Source organism: Oryctolagus cuniculus, chromosome 11 (genome assembly GCF_964237555.1).
Source record: "Oryctolagus cuniculus chromosome 11, mOryCun1.1, whole genome shotgun sequence".
In the NCBI taxonomy this organism is placed as follows: Eukaryota; Metazoa; Chordata; class Mammalia; order Lagomorpha; family Leporidae; genus Oryctolagus; species Oryctolagus cuniculus.
Genome location: NC_091442.1, coordinates 99,127,659 through 99,149,956, shown reverse-complemented (window position 1 = coordinate 99,149,956; position 22,298 = coordinate 99,127,659). Strand labels below are relative to the sequence as shown.

Below are 22,298 nucleotides of genomic sequence, written 5' to 3'. Positions count from 1 at the left end.
GACATTATATCTATTGTTAATCTTGTCATGTTTAACAGAGATAAAGTACTGGCAATTTTTTTAAATTTCACTGAAAGATTCTGTAATCCCTGTTTGGATATAATCATTAAATCCTTAAAAATTGTGTAGTAAAAAGGGGAAATACCATGGTCACAGAAAATAAACTAAAATCCTTAGAAATCATTAAAATGGATAGGTGGGGTGGGAAAGCCTTACTCTTTGAATTAGGATCTGACAGATAATTCACTAGTGTAACTGTCTTTTATCTGCATTCTCTGCTTGCCTGTATGGTTAAAATTCAGTAGTACTATTTAATTTATAGAGCAATCTTATAAATTTATAATTCTACAATATTCACTTTACTTTTCTAAAAACATGGTCAGCATATTCTGATGTCATTAAATTTCATTCTTAGAAAAATGACTGTTTATATGTTTGCTATATCACAAGTTTATTCCTTATATACTTTAAATGATATAAGCATAAGCAGGCCACTTGTGTAATCTGTAAAACAAACCTCAATGTTTTTATTGTCATCACTGGACAGAAGTGTATTTGATGCTTTTAAGAGTGTACTAGTGGGCCGGCGCCACAGCTCACTAGGCTAATCCTCCGCCTTGCGGTGCCGGCACACCGGGTTCTAGTCCCAGTCGGGGCGCTGGATCCTGTCCCGGTTGCCCCTCTTCCAGGCCAGCTCTCTGCTGTGGCCAGGGAGTGCAGTGGAGGATGGCCCAAGTGCTTGGGCCCTGCACCCCATGGGAGACCAGGAGAAGCACCTGGCTCCTGCCATCGGATCAGCAATGGAGGATGGCCCAAGTGCTTGGGCCCTGCACCCCATAGGAGACCAGGAGAAGCACCTGGCTCCTGCCATCAGATCAGCGCAGCGCGGCGGCCATTGGAGGGTGAACCAACGGCAAAGGAAGACCTTTCTCTCTGTCTTTCTCTCTCTCTCACTGTCCACTCTGCCTGTCAAAAAAAAAAAAAAAAAAAAGTGTACTAGTATTCCTTTAAAATAAAAGGATCAGTGAGAATATTTGCCTGGCATCTAGCTTCCAGTCATATTTTCCTGCATGCTTCTTGTTGATACAGATGATGACAGTTTGATATATTTTTTCAAGAACATGCATTCATGTATTCATACTAGTTTCCACTTGTTCTCAATATAATATTTTTCTCCATAAAAGATGACGCAGGACTTAAAATTCATAGCAAAAGTACTATAGTTCCATATTTGAGTTTAAAACATCTGAACTCTAGAGATCAATATAAGAGAATAGAGTCATTCTTTTATAGTTTCTGTGACCATGGTATTTCCCCTTTTTACTACACAATTATTTCAGAATCAAGCTGCCATGTACCAGACAGTAGGATGTGTCCATACCAAAATTTAAAACTTCACTTGTGTGTTAGTTTGCTTCCCATTACTTAAACTAAAATACCCAAGAAGAACTTGCCAAACAAAAGATTTATTACAGCCTACAATTTGGAGGTTACTTTTCAGTATTAGGCAGCCCCATAGTCCGGTCCCTGATGGAGGCTGATCATGACAGGTTGAGGGAATGATCACATGATGAGCCAATAAGCAGAGAGAACAGGCAAAACTTGAACTCAAATAATCAACCCTTTTAAGAGAACCACCCCCAGAGAGGATGCCCCTAGTGACCTCAAGACTTCCCACCCGACCAACCTCTCAGATGCTATCATTAGATCATCTCCACCCTACTCCATCAACCATTAACATTAAGACATCAGAATTTAAACATCTGCAAGAGTTTTGGGGAAACAAGTCCTGCTCAACCCACAACAACTTGTATTTAGAAGGTGTTTTCTGTGAAGTCTCACTTTGTTATCCTGTATAGTTATTGATCATAGAAAGCAAAGACTTAATACTGAGTCACTTACAAGACAATATGTGCATAGTGTATGATTGGTCTAAGACCTCATTTTCTTAATTTTTAAATGAAGAATGTCATATGCCTATAGAAAAACGTAAGAAGTTATTTAGGAGGACCACCTATGACCAGAGTTTCAGTTTACCAAAATTGAATTAAGTACTGTTACCATTGTGGAAAATTAAGTACAATTTTCCACATGGCATTTAACATTATATAAGAAATGGTTAACAAAAGAATAAAAACTGTTCTTTTGAGGAGTCTCTGCTACTTTGACCATTCAGTTTTGAACAGTTGGTCCTGTTTTCCAAAGTGGTAAGTAATGCCAAGTCTCAACATGAAGTAGCATTTAAATTTTATTTAATCACTCTTAAAAAAAACACATATTTGAAACTCTATAGAATTTGACTAAAACACAGTGCTTAATGAACCAATATAATTTATACCCTTTGAAAACTGAAGTTATATATAAAAGAACAGTGTTTCCTTTCACTAGCTTTTATTTAAGGGTATTAGCCATTCTAAGCAAGAAGAGAATCTTACGTTAGATTGTTACTGCCTTTACCACTATCTACCAAACTGTACTAGAAAAGAATTATCAACTCCATACAAGATAGACCAAAGTTTAAAAGCAAGGGTTTTGAGAGAACACTTTTCTCACATTTTAAGCTCTGTGCGTGGAAGGGAACGCAGTGTATGAAAGAGACAGAAAGACACACAGATTAGAAGTAGACTTACCATGCTTCTTTGGTGTTTGTTGTTTACTGGTCATACTATAGTGTGATTTTCAGTTTCCTTTTTCATTTTATATTTTTATTTGAGAACCTGAAACAAATAGTATTTTGTTGTTTGCAGGTCTCCCCAGGGAATTCAGAGATTAGCGAAAGGAAATAAATGTAGGAAATTTTTTTATTCTGCAGTTTTATTTTTTTTTTTTAATTTTTTTTGACAGGCAGAGTGGACAGTGAGAGAGAGAGAAAGACAGAGAGAAAGGTCTTCCTTTGCCGTTGGTTCACCCTCCAATGGCTGCCGCGCCGCGCTGATCTGATGGCAGGAGCCAGGTGCTTCTCCTGGTCTCCCATGGGGTGCAGGGCCCAAGCACTTGGGCCATCCTCCACTGCACTCCCTGGCCACAGCAGAGAGCTGCCCTGGAAGAGGGGCAACCGGGACTACCCGGTGTGCCAGCGCCGCAAGGCGGAGGATTAGCCTAGAGAGCCGCGGCACCGGCTTGCAGTTTTCTTAAAAAGAGTATTAACTATGGCCGGCGCCGCGGCTCACTAGGCTCACTAGGCTAATCCTCCGCCTAGCTGCGCCGGCACACCGGGTTCTGTGGCCAGGGAGTGCAGTGGAGGGTGGCCCAAGTCCCTGGGTCCTGCACCCCATGGGAGACCAGGAGAGGTACCTGGCTCCTGCCATCGGATCAGCGCGGTGCGCCGGCCACAGCGCGCCTTCCGCGGCGGCCATTGGAGGGTGAACCAACGGCAAAGGAAGACCTTTCTCTCTGTCTCTCTCTCTCACTGTCCACTCTGCCTGTCCAAAAAAAAAAAAAAAAAAGTATTAACTAGTCATCTTTTAGAAAAATCTTTGTATCTTAAAATGCTTATACTGTCTTAAAATTTTAGTTGTCTAAAAGCATGTTTTTCATAGCAGAATGTTAACTGATCTATATAAAAGGTGGGTTAACAATTTTAATTATGAACTTTGATGCTTTTGAACTTTTGAACGTTCTAACATTGAGTACATTTTAAAAGTTGACAGTTGCTCAGCAATTTTATTATAATCAGATTTTTCTATTCTTAGACACTGTAAAGTAGGAAAGTTTCAGAAGTTGAAGAAGAGATTAATTGAAATTTTAAGAACAAATACTAAATTTATAATTGTTTGCTTTCAGTCAGAAATTGGGTTTGGGAAAATGGAAACCTACATCAAATTGGAAAAGCTTGGAGAGGTAAGTAAATACTTCAAAGATGCAAGACACACTTTTGTCCATGTTCATCTTGTAAATTCCTGTACTATTCTACAGTTTGTGCTAACCAGGATAAAAATCATAAACACTATTGTATAAAAGATTGTGGCTTATTCTGAAAAAGCAACAGAAAGTTAGAATTTCTATATTTGACACTATCCCATCAGTTTTAGAGGAAATGAGTATTTTTGTACCCATCTAATCTTCTATTGAAGCACAGTGTAGTGTGCTGTATTGGTAACAAAATAGGCATCTATTTGTTAGTGTTCATCTCTTGTCAGGCTACCGTTTGTGTTGTCATATGGGAAATTGTATGAATTCAAACCTTGGACAAATAAAAATGCTATCTTTAAATATAAAGACATATTTCATTGAAAGTTAAAGAAATTCTTAAGACCTTGGTTTTTTTGAACTTGTAGTATTACCAACTTAGAAATGCCTGCCTTCCAGAAAAAGAAAGGGCAAAGAAAATAATAGAGTTGGTAGAGTTGGTTAGTAGGAAGGGAACTCTGAAGGCCGTCCTGGCAATGATAGAAGAGGTCTCCTATAGAACATACTTGTTTTTAAAAAACAAAATTTTTAAATATTTTTTAATTTGAGAGGAACAAAGAGAAACAGAGCTCCCATCTACTGATTCACTTCCCAAAATGTCTGCAATAGTCAGGGCTGGTTTAGGGTCAGGATTACAGTGAAAGCAAAAGCAAGGAACTGGAAAGACAATCAGGTCACCCATGAGGGTGGTAGGAACCCAATTACTTGAGATATCTCTGCTGCCTCCCGTGGTCTGCACTGATGGGAAGCTGCAGTTGGGAGCCAGGGCGTACAGTGGAACCCAGGAACTCCAATGTAAGACATGGCTGTCAACCACTAGACTAAACACCTGTTCTGCAATGCTTTTTGAAAAGTCTGGAAACATATGTAAAATTTTAATGATTTAACAGTATGTTAATTACATTTTCAATTTTTAATTAATATGTTCAAATTATATCTTTCAATATGTATATACCATGGCAAGTAAAGCACTTTTGATTTTAAAACTACTGATCCAATTGTCACTCAGAAATAAAGTATAAAATGTAAATTAAATATTCTGTTTTTATACTGTTGAGGCATTCTGTAGTGTTGCATGAGTATGGAAGATATTTATATGGAACCAAAAGCCGTCTTTGCTCTAAGAAAAACCAAGACTGATCATTGTGCAGTTTTCTTTGCCAGGTGGAACTTAACAAATGCTTAGAAACTAGAAATCACTTTAGGACTATTAATTATATTGCATTAGAGGGACCATCATGATGTTTTATATGTGTCCTTCAAAAATATATTTTATAGGGTACATATGCAACAGTGTATAAAGGAAGAAGTAAATTGACAGAAAATTTGGTGGCGTTAAAAGAGATCCGATTGGAACATGAAGAAGGTGCACCATGTACAGCTATAAGAGAAGGTATAGTATATAGAGAGAACATTTTAACACCAAAGTTGCATAATAAGTAAAAGAGCCCAGATATAGAAATAATAGATGATCATAAGACATAATTAAACCTTGAAAGAGTTGATTTTCAAAGCCAAAATATACAACAGAAAGTAATTAACTGTATTATTGTATATCTTATAATGAAATATTTTGAAGGCATTTAAAAATCGCTGTCATAGACAAATATTTGATATAGGAAGTGTTATATATATTGGTACATGGGGAATGTGGCAACATAGTTAAAAATAAATAAAAACATAACAAGAAAACAAAAATGTAAACATTTAAATTATTCAATTTTAAAGAGAAAATGGATTATTTAGAAAATGATTTGAGGCAACTGATTAGTATGGTGGAAGGAAAAATGGGCACCTTGCACTTTATCTCTAAATTAATGAGATGATATGGGGAGTATTGTAGTATTGAAGATAATTTTAAGTATGAGAGCATCAAACCTAGAACCATAGAAGAATGATGACATTAACATTTCTACTATTCATTCTATTGACATTTCTACTCATCTTCCTGGTGAATTATTATTTTAAACTTAAGAGAATATTATATTCAATTTTCATATATTAAACTTCAGCTTTTTATAAAGACTGACTACCACAGACTAAATAGTTGTATTTTCTGTTTTGCAGTTTCACTATTGAAGGATTTAAAACATGCAAATATAGTAACCTTACATGACATTGTTCACACAGATAAATCCTTGACTCTGGTCTTTGAGTATCTGGTAAGCATTTAATGAAAATTCAATATTTAATCTTGCTTTAGAAGAGCATAGCAAATTGGAGTTTTTAACAGCCTCAGGGACATTTTTGTTTAGCTGTTCATATTTAGCTAAATTAGATGCATACAATATCTTTCCTTGTAAAACAACTTAATTTTGAAAATTAAATACTAATAAGTGAATCAGCCATGCATTGTGAAAACTCTGCATTGCATAGTAAAGTACTGTGTCTTTTCAGGATAAAGATCTAAAGCAGTATATGGATGATTGTGGAAACATCATGAGTATGCATAATGTAAAGGTAGGTTTTAGTGGTAATTTTAAACCTGTGCAAAACATAGATCAGCAACATTACATAATGAGATATTCTAGCCTCATAATTATTCTTCAGCATTTTCTCCTTGGCATTTTAAATAGATTGTAATCCTCTGAATATATTTACTCAGAACTTCTATTTACACTTTAGTTTTCCTAGGACCTGTCCTTTTTGTAGAATGGCTTCATTTTAAAGTATTTTAGAAATTACTTCTGACATTCACTTTCATATAACAACAAATTCTCCTAAACATAGAACACATTTCAAGATATATTCTGCTTTAAAACATCCAAACATTTAAAGTCAATGATAGGTATATTCTGCAAAAGGCTTTCTTTAAATAACAACCTCCCTACTATACTTAAAATGGTATTTAACAGCTTTTCAGGATATTAGTCTAATGGGTAAAGGCAGGAAGCTGCAGGTATTAAGAATGCTTTGCTGGAAATACTAATCTATATTCTCAGGAAGAAAAGTAAGATAATTGTTGTGTTATTATATATAAATATTCAAGTAATATAAAAAGTTTAACAGTTGGTATCAGATGAAACTGAAAAGTTACTGGATAAAAGCATCTGACATAGTTATGTTCTTACAGTAGATTTCTTTAACCTGAATGGTATACTTCAGATTTAGTTGGCAAAGACTTATCCAAATTTGTCAACAGTTTGTGATAACCTATTCTGGAAATAGGCTGTCCTAGCTGTGTGTTTGGGATGTTTCTAATTCTGTAGGTAGTGAATTTAAACTTAGATTAAAAAAAAAAAAAATGAGTGGATAACAAGAGCCAATTTCTGTTTCTAAAAGAAACCTCAGAACATATGGATAACACATTGCTTCAAGAATGTCAGAATAGTGCTTTAAATGTATTTCCATGTACATTCTATGAGTTGTTATCATATTTTGCATTTTGTTTGCAAGACCATATAATTGTAATTTGTGTATATTTTCTGTGTGTGGCTTTTGTTCTTCCCTTACTTTTATATTACCAATAATTTTCAAAGAAAATAGTCTTTAATTATCATAATTTGATAAAAGTTTGAGATGTGTTTATCTTAGAAGCCAAGTCTACATGACTAACTTAAGTCAGAAAGCACTTTGTTGTTTGTTTAAACTGTCTTTATATTTCTCAAATATAAAATGTAACAGGAATATATTGAAATATAAATTTTAGAATTTTCAAAACACATAAATATGTAGAGCCTAGAGACTGTGCTGCTTAGAATTCATTCTGGGCATATCGTTCATCTGCTGCCTTGGCTTAGTCTCACTGTTCCTCAGCCTTTTCTCACCTACAAGTGAACTGAGGATATACTTCTGAATTCTCTGTACCTGAGGTTCTTTTTTGTTAACCCCAGAGAATCAAGAGACTTTATATATTCATCTTTTTACCAAAATTCACAACAAAAACTCTACCATTAGCCTTATAGGAATTGCTTTTTACAGAGTCATTCAAAGCATTATAGTGCTAATGCTGCTCTCTGAATCACAGATTTTGAAAGCTGAGTAGGAGGTGCTGAAAGTAAAGTACCCAGGAGGTGGGTGATAGAAGCTAGTTTAGGTTATTTTTATAGCAAGTAATTTGCCAGAACTTTGTAGCACCATTCTCTTGGTGCCTCAGACTTCTGATAAAACCATTTCTAGTGCCTTATTTTAAAGAAACTGCCCCAGATCAGAGTTTTTTGAGGGGGATTATTAGGGAGGTGAGTGGCAGGGACTGTTTGGTTGTTTTGCCAGAATCTTATAATTAAACTATAAGCTTTAGTAGGCCATTAAGTTTATGAGAATATGTTTATTTCAAGCCATTTTCTGTAAGAAATAAACTATTATAAGTTTCATTTGATTTTCATAGATACTGTTAGGCCAAAAAGTAGTGAGATTCTTCAAACTGAATAATAAACTCAAATTCAGAAAACAACTATATAAGGAAAAGGCCGGCCGGCGCCACAGCTCAATAGGCTAATCCTCCACCAGCAGCGCCGGCACCCTGGGTTCTAGTCCAGGTTGGGGTGCTGGGTCCTAGTCCCAGTTGCTCCTCTTCCAGTCCAGCTCTCTGCTGTGGCCTGGGAGTGCAGTGGAGGATGGCCCAAGTTCTTGGACCCTGCACCCGCATGGGAGACCAGGAAAAAAGCACCTGGCTCCTGGCTTCGGATCAGCACGTGCGCCGGCCGCAGCGCACCAGCCACTGCGGCCATTGGAGGGTGAACCAACAGTAAAGGAAGACCTTTCTCTCTGTGTCTTTCTCTCTCACTGTCCACTCTGCTTGTCAAAAAAAAAAAAAAAAAAAAAAAGGCATTATGGTTTGGGATATAACTACTTTCTTTTTCTTTACTCTACACAAGTTGTTTTCTTGCTTACCATAATTTATGTTTATTCCAAAATATGTATCATTGCCTGTAAGACTAATATTTACTTACTTATTTCTGTAGCTGTTTCTATACCAAATTCTACGTGGTTTGGCATATTGCCACAGAAGAAAGGTGTTACATCGAGACTTGAAACCACAGAACCTCCTCATTAATGAAAAAGGAGAATTAAAGCTTGCAGATTTTGGTATGAAATATATGAGAGGATGTTAACTTTAAAAGAACAACCATTGTCACAATGTGTCATCACTTTTTATGTGGATTTGGAAATTTTCTCCGTAACCCAGAGAATAAGATACTTTGCAGAACTTTGGTGGGTGATTTTTGTTGATTGGGGCAAAGACTAAGAGGCACAGGGTTTCAGGTGTAGTCCGTAAGTGTCTAGGACTTTTGAGAACCATTCAGGGGGTCTTCAAAGTAAAATATATTATCAAAATTACACTAAACAATATTTGCTTTCTTTCACTGATGATCCAAAGCAGTAAGAAGTAGAGCTACTGGTTCCTTGTTTCAAGGCAATACTGCTAAAGTGCATCATTGTGCTGTTCACCTCTATGTATTTGTAGGAAAAAAGTGTCCGTTACACCTAAAAAGATACTTGATAGTGAGATAGTAAAATACATAAATTTTATTAAATCTGTTTCTTTGAGTTGAATACATGTCTTTGTAGTATTTTGTGTAATGAAGTGGAAGAGATACATAAAACACATTTGCTGCACACGGAGATACTGTAGTTATCTCAAAGAAAGTCTCATGTGGATGGCAAGGACCCACTACTTGGCCGTCACCTGTTACCTCTCTGGATATGTATTAGCAGGAAGCTGGAATAGGAATTGGAGCTGGGACTCAAACCCAGGCGTTCGTTCTAAATGGGATACAGATGTCCCCAGGGGCATCTTAACCACTTTGCTAAACACCTGCCTGTTGCAGCCTGTTATTTCAAGGAAAGCAATCAAAAGTGTTTCTTGTCAATAGTAAATTTCAAGTTTTCAGTCAAAAATTGGATTTTAAAAATTTAGATCTGTCGCTTTGGAATTTGATTGCTTCCCAATACCTAGAGGCTTTTCTGATGAGATTTGATGATGTTAGTAACAATTTTTTTTTAATATGCTAAAAACATTTTGAATGTTTTTAGGAACCAGTATTTTTCAAATGACCAATGTGTGATATTACAGAGTCATACATACATGGTAAAAATACATACATGGGTAAAAGATACATTTGCAGTGTAAGATAGACCAATGAATTTTATTATAACAAAAGTAAAAGTTCATTGATAACATTTCAGTTACCACATTACCTTTAAGAAACAGCTTACTTTCTGGCTAATATATTATTGAAAAACACTATTCACAGTGATCAGAAAGGCTGTTAAAATGCTTCTCTTCTTCTCAGTTTTATACAAGTTTTGTTCCTCTCTCTCTCTCTCTATACATATATATATATATGTATACATATAAAATATATATAGTGATACATGTATTTGATAGATTGTGATAACATATATTATATATTAGATTTTTTTATTATTTTAACTAAAATACCAAACAGGAGCTGCTTAGAAGGGCGAAAGATTTATTTCAGCTTACAGTTTTCAGATTCATGTTCCAGGAGCAGGGACTCCATCAGTCTGGTACCTAATGGCAGAACACTTGAGGAGAGGGGATCACCTAACAAGCCAGGAAGCAGAGAGACACAGAGAACATGCTCTTCTACCCACTGTGGTCTCTCCTTATAGTGCCATTGTGATTCAGTCATGGGGCTCCACCCCAGCAGCCCAATCCTATCCCATCACTTCCTAAAGGCCTTAACTTCAGACACCATAACTGAATCAACTTTCACCTTAATCCATCAACTATTAATCTATTAACCATTAACAAGACTTTCAGCTATAAACATTTGCATGAATTTGGGGAGCCAATCGTGTTCAAACCGTAATAGATATGTATCAGAGCAACATATCAGAACAGATTGAATGTAAAAGCAAATGTGGAATCCAGCCATCTTTTATTAAAATAGATTTTAAAGAGATTCATAAAAATTTAGGGGTGGATGTTTAGCACAGCAGTTGAGATGCCCCTTGGGACACCCATGTCCCTAGGAGAGTGTGATTTGAGTCCTGGCTCCACGCTATTCCATTTTCCTGTGCACCCTGAGAGGCAGCAGGTGTTGGCTGGAGTAGTTGGGTATATGCTACCCAATGGGAGACCCAGACTGAGTTCCTAGTGGCCTGATCCAGTCCCAGCTGTTGTAGGTATTTTGGTGGGGGTAGAGGGTGAACCAACAAATGGGAATTCTCTTTGTTCTCTCCCTCCCTTTCTGTTTGTCCTCTGCCTTTCCAATAATATAGTGTTCTTAAAAACAAATATAAGATAAAATCATTCTTACTAATTTTTATTTTGAAAAAAATATTTTTTCATAAAATATTACTTATGTAGTATCTGTGTGCTGTTTTAATGAATAAGTAATTTTTTTTACTTATCTATTTTTAAAGGATTTTGAAAAATAAAATTGCAAGCTCTTTTTGCTTCTAGAAAGTAAAACTTATGTTGAAGGAACTTGGTAGAATATCTATGAATATTTTATATTCACCATTCTGAGAGTTTAAATACTCTAATTGATTAGTGTTTAAAAGCCCATGAAATTTTCCATGATTAGCATGTAATTTTTCATAAATGATTATAATAATAATAATAATATGGCCAGCGCCGCGGCTCAATAGGCTAATCCTCCACCTGCGGAGCCGGCACACCGGGTACTAGTGCCGGCCGGGGCGCCGGATTCTGTCCCAGTTGCTCCTCTTCCAGGCCAGCTCTCTGCTATGGCCTGGGAGTGCAGTGGAGGATGGCCCAAGTCCTTGGGCCCTGCACCCGCATGAGAGACCAGGAGGAAGTACCTAGCTCCTGGCTTCGGATCAGCGCAGTGCGTTGGCTGCAGTGCACCGGCTGCAGCAGCCTTTGGAGGGTGAACCAACGGTAAAGGAAGACCTTTCTCTCTGTCTCCCTCTCTCACTGTCTATTCTGCCTGTCAAAAAAATAATAACAACAACAACTACTCATGTTCATGACTCAGGATACAGTTGTGATTACCAGGCTTTATTTCTGGGTAGTCAACAGCTTTCTTAAGTTGGAAAAAGCATAGCAAACATTTTATAACGTTTATAGCAATTAATAATATCCAAAGGTGGTAAGTCTCTCTTGTTCTAATATTATTCTTATGATTTAAAAAGCTGCAAAGAGAATACACTATAACATTAAAATTATTCTAAGGAAACTTTCTCTAAGTGGATTTCTACAAGGAAATTGTCAGTAAAACTCAGTTAGATCATGGTCCAGTAACTTCAGGATTTTTGATTAAAAAAAATGGTGTAGCAAATGAAAGTTGGAATTTGATTAAAAGATAATAAAAGCTTATAGATAGAAGAAATAAAAATGTGGATCTAAGTGTCATTGACCTATCTGGGCATTGTAACTCATGGGTCAAAGAACCCAGGCACTAAATCCAGTGCTATTTAAAAGTTAAACTTGTCTCTAGTTGTGGAATTATTATTTAGTGTTAGTACATAATGATTTGATGACCCAAAACTTCATGCACTCAGCAGAGTTCATAAAACTAGTTTTGTTGAAGCCTCAGGAAGCTACACAGGAGCCCTCATGCAGCCCTTTGAATGGAGTCCTGGTAAGGTTTGAGGCTGAGAAAGCCAATGTGTTTCTTAATTCTTTGTTTTCTTTTCCCTGTGAAGGGTTAGCTAGAGCCAAGTCAGTTCCCACAAAGACCTACTCAAACGAAGTTGTCACGCTGTGGTACCGGCCACCTGATGTGCTTCTGGGTTCCTCGGAGTACTCAACCCAGATTGACATGTGGTAAATATATACAGATATTATTACCATTCATAATTTTGAAAGAATGTGGCTGTTAACACAGAAGCATAATGATAGGCATTTGGTTTTCAAAGAGGTATTACTTCAAAGAAGCATAATATAAACAGTGATTCAGAGTTCTGTCCTGGAATTAGAGTACCTGTGTTTAAATTCCAATTCTGCCACTTACAACTGTAATAACCTTATTCAAATCACTTGTCTATACTTAGCTTCCTCATTTGAAGAAATGGGAATAGTAAAAAAAAAACTAGAGTTCTGTAGATAAGATTAAATGAGTAATAAGTATAAGGCACTCATGTTGTTTGTTATGTAGTCATTTTAAAACATTATTTTTAATATTCATCAAAATCCACCTGCCTTAAAAGTTGACCTGAAAATAATCAAAATATCCTTACTGCTTTGGCCACCACTTTGGTCATGACACTTTTCTACTCAGACATCTTTGTTGCTACTCTATTCATTGCCTATAGAATAAGGTACAGTTTCCATAAGGTATCTCTAAATTACTTTTCCCAACTTATTTCATACTGTTGTTTAGTATAAATGTTCCCTTTTAAGCAAGTGGCCTACTCACCATACCTCAACAATACCCTGGACTTTGACATTAGTCTACCATTCTGTAACAGTTCTACTCAGCCTCTCTAATTAGGGCTTGTTTCTACCAACCTTTAAAACACAACTTCTTCTAAGTCCTGTTCATAATATACCCCAGCCTCCAGTGGCAAGTCCTTCCTCTGAACTGTGGTTGAATTTCTTGGCTATACTGTATACAGTGTTATTATATCACTTTTGTTGTTGCCTTGAAAAAACCTGGTTCTATATAATTTTTTTCTTTGTTAATTCATTTTTTAAATATGGAAAAATATACATAACATGATTTTTCCCAATTTTAAGTGTACAATTTTGATACTAAGTACATCGACATTGTTGTGCAAACATTTTCACTGTCCATCTCCAGAACATTTTTTATCTTGGTAAAACTGAAACTGTGTTAAACATGTGGGATGTGCCCTATTTCACCCCCTCCTTCTCCTGTCCCTACAAATCACTATTCTACTTTTGTCTCTATGAATTTGGCTACTCTGGGTACTTCCTATGAGTTGAATTATAGTTTGTCCTTTTGTGACTGGCATATTTTACTTAGCATAACACCTTCAAGATTTTATCCATGTTGTAGCATGTGTCAAATTTTCCTTCCTTTTTAAGGTTGAATAACACTCCATTGGATGTATGTGCCACATTCGGTTTTTTCCCTTCACCCATTGATTGGGTTGCTTCTACCTTTTCACTGTTGTAAATAATGCTGCTGTAACACAGGTATACAAATATATCTTCAGGATCCTGCTTTCAGTTACTTTGGGTGTATTCCAAGGAGAAGAATTGCTAGATAATATAGTGATTCTGTTTTTATTTTTTTGAGAAGCTTCATACTATTTTTCTAGCAACTGTATGATATTTACTTTCTGTAGAAACTTATTATATGAAATTAAATTTTAGATACAGTTGCTTGAATTGGGGTCTTTTAATGACAGTATGTATTGACTGAACCTCCCCACCTGTTACTATTCTCTTTTACACACACACACACACACACACACACACACACCATCCTGCACCTAAATGTTCTATTTCTACTCCTTGCATCAAAAAAATCTTGAATCACTGGCTTCTCTATCCTGGCTATCCATTACCTGGGCCTACTGTGTCCTAGATTATCATAGAAGCTAAGAGGTCCATTTACAACTGTTTTGTAATTCTTTGTTTTCTTTTCCCTATGGAGGAATTCTCAGTTGGTTTTCCTCCTTCCAGTCTTCTTCCTTTCAGACCATAGTCTGCACAATAGCTGATGTAAACATTTAGTGAGATAGTAATTGTAATTCAAACACTTAAAAATCAATTTTTCACACAGTGTAAGCACTCAGTCTGTTAGCTATTGTTAGTGTTACTCTTGGAGGATCATGCAGAGCTGGACATTTTAAGTGGGAAAAAATGAATATAACAATATGGAAGTTGAGACAGAGTAAATGTTAACAAATTAGTTCTGAAAAAATGTCTGCAGGAGGTTTGCTGGTAGGCTTGTGCAAATTTCTCTAGAGAAGCAATCTTTAGGAAAAGATTTTTGTGCTTCATAATATGTAAATTGTTCATTTTTTCCCATGATATATTTTAAAGGGGTGTTGGTTGCATTTTCTTTGAAATGGCTTCTGGAAGACCTCTATTTCCAGGATCAACTGTGGAAGACGAACTGCACTTAATTTTTCGACTGTTAGGTAACAGAAGAAATCTTTTCCTGGTGATTTTGCACTTACAGTTGACTAGCTAGATAAGACTGTCTCTAAAAATGTCTATTTAAGAATTTGATATAGAGACTAATGTAAATAACTGTTAGGTGTAAGAATTTCAGTTGATTTAGTTGTTATAAAAATAGATACATTAGGTAACTTCTGTTCATTTACTGAGTTTCATCCTTACAATAAAGATGTTGTGGAAGAGCAGAGAAGAGAAATAGTGTTGAAAATTGACCTTCAGTCCACCAACCAGGAATATTTCTTAGCTTAGGTGGTATCAGCTGGATAGAAAAAAAGGCCCAGAATCATCATGACATCATTGCATAGTCCAAAAAATGTCAATGTATGTTTACTATTTTTATCATCTCAATTTCAGTTGAAATTGTTAAATTATCTAGTACATGTAAATTGTTCTCACATATATAACTTACAAATATATTTTTATGTATACTTACATATTTTTTTAAATTCAGGAACTCCATCTCAGGAAACTTGGCCAGGTGTTTCTTCAAATGATGAGTTCAAGAACTACAACTTTCCAAAATATAAACCACAGCCTCTAATTAACCATGCACCAAGGTATTTTTTCCTTCTTTCCGATCTTTTGAAGCATTAGTCACAGTAAAGATTCAGGAAAAATATACACACAATTCTTAATTATTTTATGATCTCTTTTAATTTATTCCATCATGTTAGATTAACTTTATAATTTATTGACCAAGAATTGCCAAAGTATGTAATTAGAACTGAATTGTAAATAAAATGAATATAGAATGTATGTAGTAGAATTCTCGAGTTTATGTAAGTAATTCTTTCTTCCAGAAAGGAAACACTGATCAGTACCTTTTTCAGTATCATAAAGATTATGATGAAATTTGTTTTGTTTTCTACAAAATTGTTCTATATTTTATAATACTCTAAGAAAATATTATAAGTAAAATCTTCATTCTGACATAAGATGATTCATAAGTGTTTTAACCAATGTTAATGATATATTTTGTATTAGAAGTATATAAACTCTGATCACTCAGCAAATATCTTCTAGATATCAGCAGGTCAGTTAAAGTTTGTTCTCAGTCTTACGCTCAAATCAATCTAATCTACCACTAGAGTTTGAGTCATTTCGTCTTGTAGACTTTGTCACATTTTCATTATGATAGACTAACTCTTTTGACTGCATTTTTAATTTTTTCCTTTAAAGTATTTATGAATTGATGCTATTATTATTACTCTAGCAACAAATAGCATTTTAAGTAGACTCTCTTAGGAAGAATACATGTACTGGGTTTTTTTGTCTCTCTCCAAAGTGGTATAAGTCCTGTTTTTATCATACTGCTTGCTGTTGCTAATGTTCAGTTGTAGAAGGTTGAAGCTCTTCTAAGACAGATTCATTAAGACTTGATTTAGCACCTAGCTTGTCTGTACCTAGGAAACTCTGGATATGTGCGAGTGGCAAACTACAGAGGATTAGAATAGCCTGGAGAATGTCGAGGCCACAGTGTCCACATGGCTGCCTCTCAGAGCACTCAAGAAGATGAAATTTCTTTATTCATAATTGTACTTTTGCTGGTGAAAGGTGTAGTGCAAGATAGAACCCATGTGTTCTCTTTAGTACATTATCCCTTTAAAATAATCCCTAATCCTCACTCCCATTTCTGTTCATTTCATCACTGTAACTAGATTGACTATATCTTTGGTTTTGTAGCCCAGATTAATGAAATTGTTGAGGCATATGTAAATTAAGCCAGTGTCCCTGCCAACCATGTGGAATGCTGGATTAAACTCCTGGCTCTGCTCCTCACCCAGCCCTGGCCATTGTGGGCATTTGGGGAGTGAACCTGCTCACTTCCTCATAAGTTCAAACAAACAAAAAACCCAAAGCTGAGTGGCTCATCCCTGTGTTTATCTTGAGCCAAAGTGATTCATTTTGGAGTCACTTTATTGTTATATTTTCAACTATACAATAGGAAGATGATGCTCCTGGATGCTTGCCTTGAGTGGAATACTGAAAATTGATGCAGTTCTGAAGTTTTCCTTATGATAGATGTTGCTTTGTCTTGGCATAGAATGGTGATTCTTAAATATTTTGTAATTTTAATTTGTTCTTGAATATTGTAAATTTCAATTTCAGCCCAGTTATTCATGGATTGTTCTTTTAAAACAAAATGTGTTTTAGGGCCAAAACAGTTGTCTGTCTGAAGACAACAAGAGTGACTAATTTGGGGGCACTTACATTTAGCAAATTAAAGCACTTAGAATAGTTTTATCTTAGAAGTTTCTACCAGCTGAAATAAAAGAGAATAAATTGCCACTTGGTTTTTGTTGCTTCTAGGTTGGACTCTGAAGGAATTGAGTTGATAACAAAATTTCTTCAGGTAAGTCACATCTTAGTTTGTAATTGCTAAGTGGGTATTTGTACATTTCCTCATCCGTGGAATGAGGTTAGTAATTCCTCCCTCAAGGATTGCTAATGACAAATAAGATACCTATGGTCATATCTAGCAGGCTTAAAACACATGCTTCAGTTAAAAAAAAAAAAAAAGGTTCCTTAGGTCTTCATGTGTCTGGGTTTCTCCTTATGACCTAAAACAATGGGAGCTAGTCAGGTGGCATAGATCAACTATGTCAAGGCTATGTTCTCTGGAATTCATGCTCTCTTTTCCTTATACTTAATTGCCTTACAAGATGCTGCACCTCCAAATACCATTCATATTTTCGTACAAAGCAGGAAGAAGAAGGAGGAGGAGGGTGTTACCAACCATATTAGTCTTCTTATATCTTGAAAGTAGAGGCTTTAGCAGAAATACCAACCCAAGTCTCATTGGCCAGAAAATTAATTGTAGGAGAGGCTGGAGATTGCAGACTGTCATAATTAGCCTAAATTTAGAACAGTTGTAATTCATAATCATTCTGCTGGAGTTGGAAGCATAGACACCTTGAGCAAGTCTAGGTTGTGTCATCAAAAAAAAGCAGGAAAATGGGTATTTGGTAACTAAGAATGACTTCCATAAAGATAAGAGATATTCCTATCAATCATTTGGAGTTCATGAAGAAAAGTACTACCAAAAGTCAAATCCCCTTTCAATTTTATTTAAGATCCAGCCTTATCTTGGAAATGTAGAACTGAAATAATTATTGCTACATAATCTCAGTAGCAGCTCAAATTAGAATATATCTGGATTACTCTAGAATGGTGCTTAAAAAATAGTTATTAAGTGATCTAGATTTTTAACAAGTAGCTGTATGTACTAAGTTGCCCTTGCCCTACTTTTTAATAATTAGAGATAAAATTAATGATAATGAGGCTATTGTTTTCTTTTTACAGTACGAATCCAAGAAAAGGGTTTCAGCAGAAGAGGCCATGAAACATGTATACTTTCGAAGTCTGGGACCAAGAATACATGCTTTACCAGAAAGTAAGAAAAATTGTGATTTTCCCCCCACCCTTTGTTTTCATTTGTCTAGGATTAGGGACTGGGGTGGAACAGGTGCTTTTGATTTTTAAGCCTAAAATATGAGTTTTTTTCTGTAATTTTGATTAGAATTTCTCTCTCCTTTTTTTTTTTTTTTAGATTTATTTATTTATTTGAAAGATGAGAGAGACAGAAAGACACAGGCAGAATCTTGCATCTGCTGGTTCATTCCCCAAATAGCCCCCATGGCTGGGCTGGGTCAGGCTAAAGCCAGGAGCCAGGAACTCCATCTGGGTGTCCCATGCGTGTGGCCGGGGCCCAGGAACTCAGACCATCTTCCACTGCTTTTCCAGATACATTAGCAGGGAGTTGGATTGGAAGTAGAGCGGCTGGGACTCAAAAATGTTGTTCATATGAGATGCTGTTGTCAAAGGAATACAGTCTTACCCACTGCACCACAATGCCAGCCCCCATCAGAATTTCTTAAAGAGGGTGCATTAAAAAATTCATAGAGAATAGAATTGAAAGATACTTATTTTGATGCAAAAAAATTTTGAAATATATGCATAGTTACTTCATAAAATGCATTTCCACAAACTTTTTGAAGCCTTTATGTTTGGTTTCTTTGCTTTATTTCTTGTCACAGTGAACACATTGCCACTACTGTATAAGAAATCAGTAGCACCTAGGCAGAGGTCATCACTCTTATTAGACTTAGGTTGGTACATACTACCTCATGACAGCCATTGTCCTTAGACCCAATCTGGATTCGATTCAGAGTTGTTAAAAGTGGATTTCTGGGCCGGCGCCATGGCTCACTAGGCTAATCCTCCACTGCTTGGTTTTCTCCTCAAAACAGAAAAGGAAAAATCTTACAGCAGGACTACAACCTTATACGTGTAGTAAATGTTCTGTGTTGAATCAGCATATGCTTTTTAAACATCTTTCTTTAGTTAGGTTGTATTTGTTTTAAATAATGTTAGACCTTCATCGGATAATTTGTGTCCAAAATTTTGCATTTTAGGTGTATCAATATTCAGTTTGAAAGAGATTCAGTTGCAAAAGGACCCGGGTTTTCGAAATTCTTCTTATCCAGAGACAGGTGTGTTTGTCATAAACCATTTCACGTGTCGATCATGAATTTTTGTATGGAACCAAGCTTTTGGTTTATAAATTGATCAGTAAAATTATTGATGTACAAACCAATGTACAGTGCATTCCACAACTGTGTCTGTTTAGCATTGCACGTCCTCACTTTTCTGTATGATGTGGGCAGCTCAGTAAACCTTCAGAGAGGAATCTGACTCAGTCAAGTCAGGGATACTGAAAGCTGCAGATGGCACAAAGACCTTTTGCAAGTCACCTGGCTTGATCTGCACGCGCCATCCGTGGTACCTGAGGCAGAAGACACATCTTGTGCTTCTCTAGTCATCAGGCTCTTCACTTCGAAGCACAGAAGCTGTAGACTGACCCCATCAACAAAAGGGCCCTTTAAGAAAGTGCTGATCATTCTTACGGTGGAATATCAGCTTTTGCTGGTGGGAACATTAGCTTCCTAGAGTCACCAAATACTGTATGTGGGATAAAACTGAACCTTGAACTGCCTCATAAAATGACTTTATATTTTAGGACATGGGAAGAACAGAAGACAGAGCATGCTCTTTTAAGTCTGATAACATGGTTTCAAGCCCAGCCCCCAGCCTTTCTTATCAATCAAGGACTCAGATCTGAAGGCAATTATTTCTTTTGGTGAACTTGGAATCTCCGTTTGTCTACACTGTCCTCTTCGCAGTGGAGTCTTTTTATTTCAGACCTACAGATTGTTTTTATATTTGTTGTCACAGTGTGACAATGTTTTTGTACAGTCAGTTTTCAGGTCTTCTCTGCCATTAGAGCCAGTAGGTTACAGCTATTGATGTAACTGTAGCTGCAATTTTTGTGCAGGACTGAGAAACACAGTGCATTATTTATTGCGGAATCATTGCTGCTAAGTAACTACTGTCTGTTTAACACAATAGTTGGATGCCTGAAGTTGCAGTGGCTTTATTATATGTGAATGCATATGTTTTTCCTCACGAATTGTTTTACTGCTGCATTGTTTGTTTGTTTGTTTGTTTGTTTGTTTTTAAAATTAAACTGCAGTGTTTCCTGGAATGTAAATTAGCTTTGCTTAACAGTAAAATAAGTGAGCCATCTTGAACACTCTAAGTTCATGCTGTATAATTTCTTATTGAACATTAATAAAGAGTAGCTAAGAGATTGATAAACACATTATGTCTAGGAAAGTATGTGATGCAGAATTTGATTCAAGAAAGTGAACATCTGACATTTTGGAGATTTCACATTAGACTAATAAAGCACCAAAATCGCTCATTTTTACCTATTATTCCTCATTTTAGAAATGTCTGCTGTATATTACTGGATATCTGTATACTAATACACTCATCTATTTTACCTTGTCCTTTAATTTAGTTAAAATTTAGCCATATAAGTCAATTCAAGCATAAAAGGTCCTGCTTTTATTTGTTTTAAATACATTTCTTTTTTTATTAGAAAGGATGATCCTTCATTGGGGAACAGTTTCTTTCATTTGGGGGCTGTGTGTATTTCTGTAACATTCACTTGGAATCAGCTTAAAGCTGTAATATGTCCTTGAATGAGCCATGATAAATTGCAAATGAAAGAAATGAGAACTTAGAGGACTGCTTTAAAGCATTGTAGGTATTATCTGTTTACTAGAGATACTAAATATTAGTTTTAAGAGAACATCATAAACACTTTGGTGTTGGAAACAGTGTTTTAAAAGCATTTGTGTTCACTTTTAAGGACTATTTGTTTAGTGCATCTTATAAACTATAAATCTTACTTGGTATATTTTGAAATGGTCATGTAAATTTTTGCCTTATATCATGAAAATAGTCATAACTTAATTTTTTTTCCTGGCATTCACTGTAAAACATTCAGGGGTCCTACCATTTCTGTTCAGGAAATCTTGTAGTTTATTGTTATTTAACAGTATTAAGTGAATTTTTGTATATTTCATTTTAACTTTATTTGTGAATAGTGATTGTGGCATGTTTGGGGGTGTTATTTTAATATTTTCATGATACTGAAGTTTTAATTTTAAAAAAAATGTTCTGGAAGAAACAGACTCATGTTGTAATGGTGAATATTGGACCACTACTGCTTTTCACATTTGTAAGTTGGTTTTATGTTAAACCCTGTAGCCTAACAAACTGCTGTTATTTCTAACTGACAGACATGTATTAATATTGTACTTTGAAGGTTATAAATATTATGTGAAAATTCCTCCATTTTGTTTTGAAATTTATAATAACAAAATCTCCATGTTGTTAAAATGTGGTTTTGTTGAGTCACACTTCTTTCTTAGGGAAGAAAACTGAGTAGTGGAATTTTTTTTTAATGGGTCATTCTTAAAATAGCACTGTCTCACTGTGCCAAAAGTGATGCTTTGTATTTTTGCTGACCGTTTATTAATCTCTGCTGTAATTTTACAGGATAGCACTCTTAGTTACAAAGTATCAAACTTAGTATTTCATATTGTAAAGATTTGATTTGTTGCAAACTTGGCATATAGTTAGTTATTCTAAGTGTGATTCTTGAATATAAAAGGTGAAGAAGTATATCCAGTTGTTACATAAAATTCTTCCTTGGGAGGTTCTGAGGTATTCATTTTATTAAGAAATTTGGCAGGCAAATGAATGTATTTTGTTTTGTTTGATAATTGAGCACCATTCAGATCCTGAAAACTCTGAAGTGAAGACAGTTGAAACTCAGAAATTTTGAACCTTGACCACTTATGGTTCCTCTTAAACTGACAAGGTTCTTAAGGTAAGAGAAGGTATTTCTTTTATTTTGAATGTGTCACTCCTGGTCTGTAGAGCAGCTGCACACTGTTGGCTCCCTTATCAGTTTAGAGTCAAAAGACTAATTAGTTATTAACAT

The 22,298-nt window shown here is 35.7% G+C and overlaps 1 protein-coding gene across 2 annotated transcripts in view; it reads left to right on the top strand.

The window, feature by feature from the left end:
- The window catches only part of CDK17 (cyclin dependent kinase 17), a 104,654-nt gene extending 82,603 nt beyond the window's left edge, over positions 1-22,051 (top strand). For both annotated transcript variants that reach the window (XM_051845785.2, XM_008256919.4), the window contains exons 6-17: positions 3,784-3,840; positions 5,188-5,302; positions 5,977-6,071; positions 6,307-6,369; positions 8,814-8,937; positions 12,493-12,613; positions 14,804-14,901; positions 15,393-15,498; positions 17,252-17,294; positions 18,245-18,335; positions 19,357-19,434; positions 19,962-22,051. In XM_051845785.2, the coding sequence (XP_051701745.1) occupies positions 3,784-3,840; positions 5,188-5,302; positions 5,977-6,071; positions 6,307-6,369; positions 8,814-8,937; positions 12,493-12,613; positions 14,804-14,901; positions 15,393-15,498; positions 17,252-17,294; positions 18,245-18,335; positions 19,357-19,434; positions 19,962-19,999 (1,029 nt within the window). In that variant the 3' untranslated portion in view covers positions 20,000-22,051. The remainder of the gene's footprint in view (positions 1-3,783; positions 3,841-5,187; positions 5,303-5,976; positions 6,072-6,306; positions 6,370-8,813; positions 8,938-12,492; positions 12,614-14,803; positions 14,902-15,392; positions 15,499-17,251; positions 17,295-18,244; positions 18,336-19,356; positions 19,435-19,961) is intronic.
- Positions 22,052-22,298: the final 247 nt, after the last annotated feature.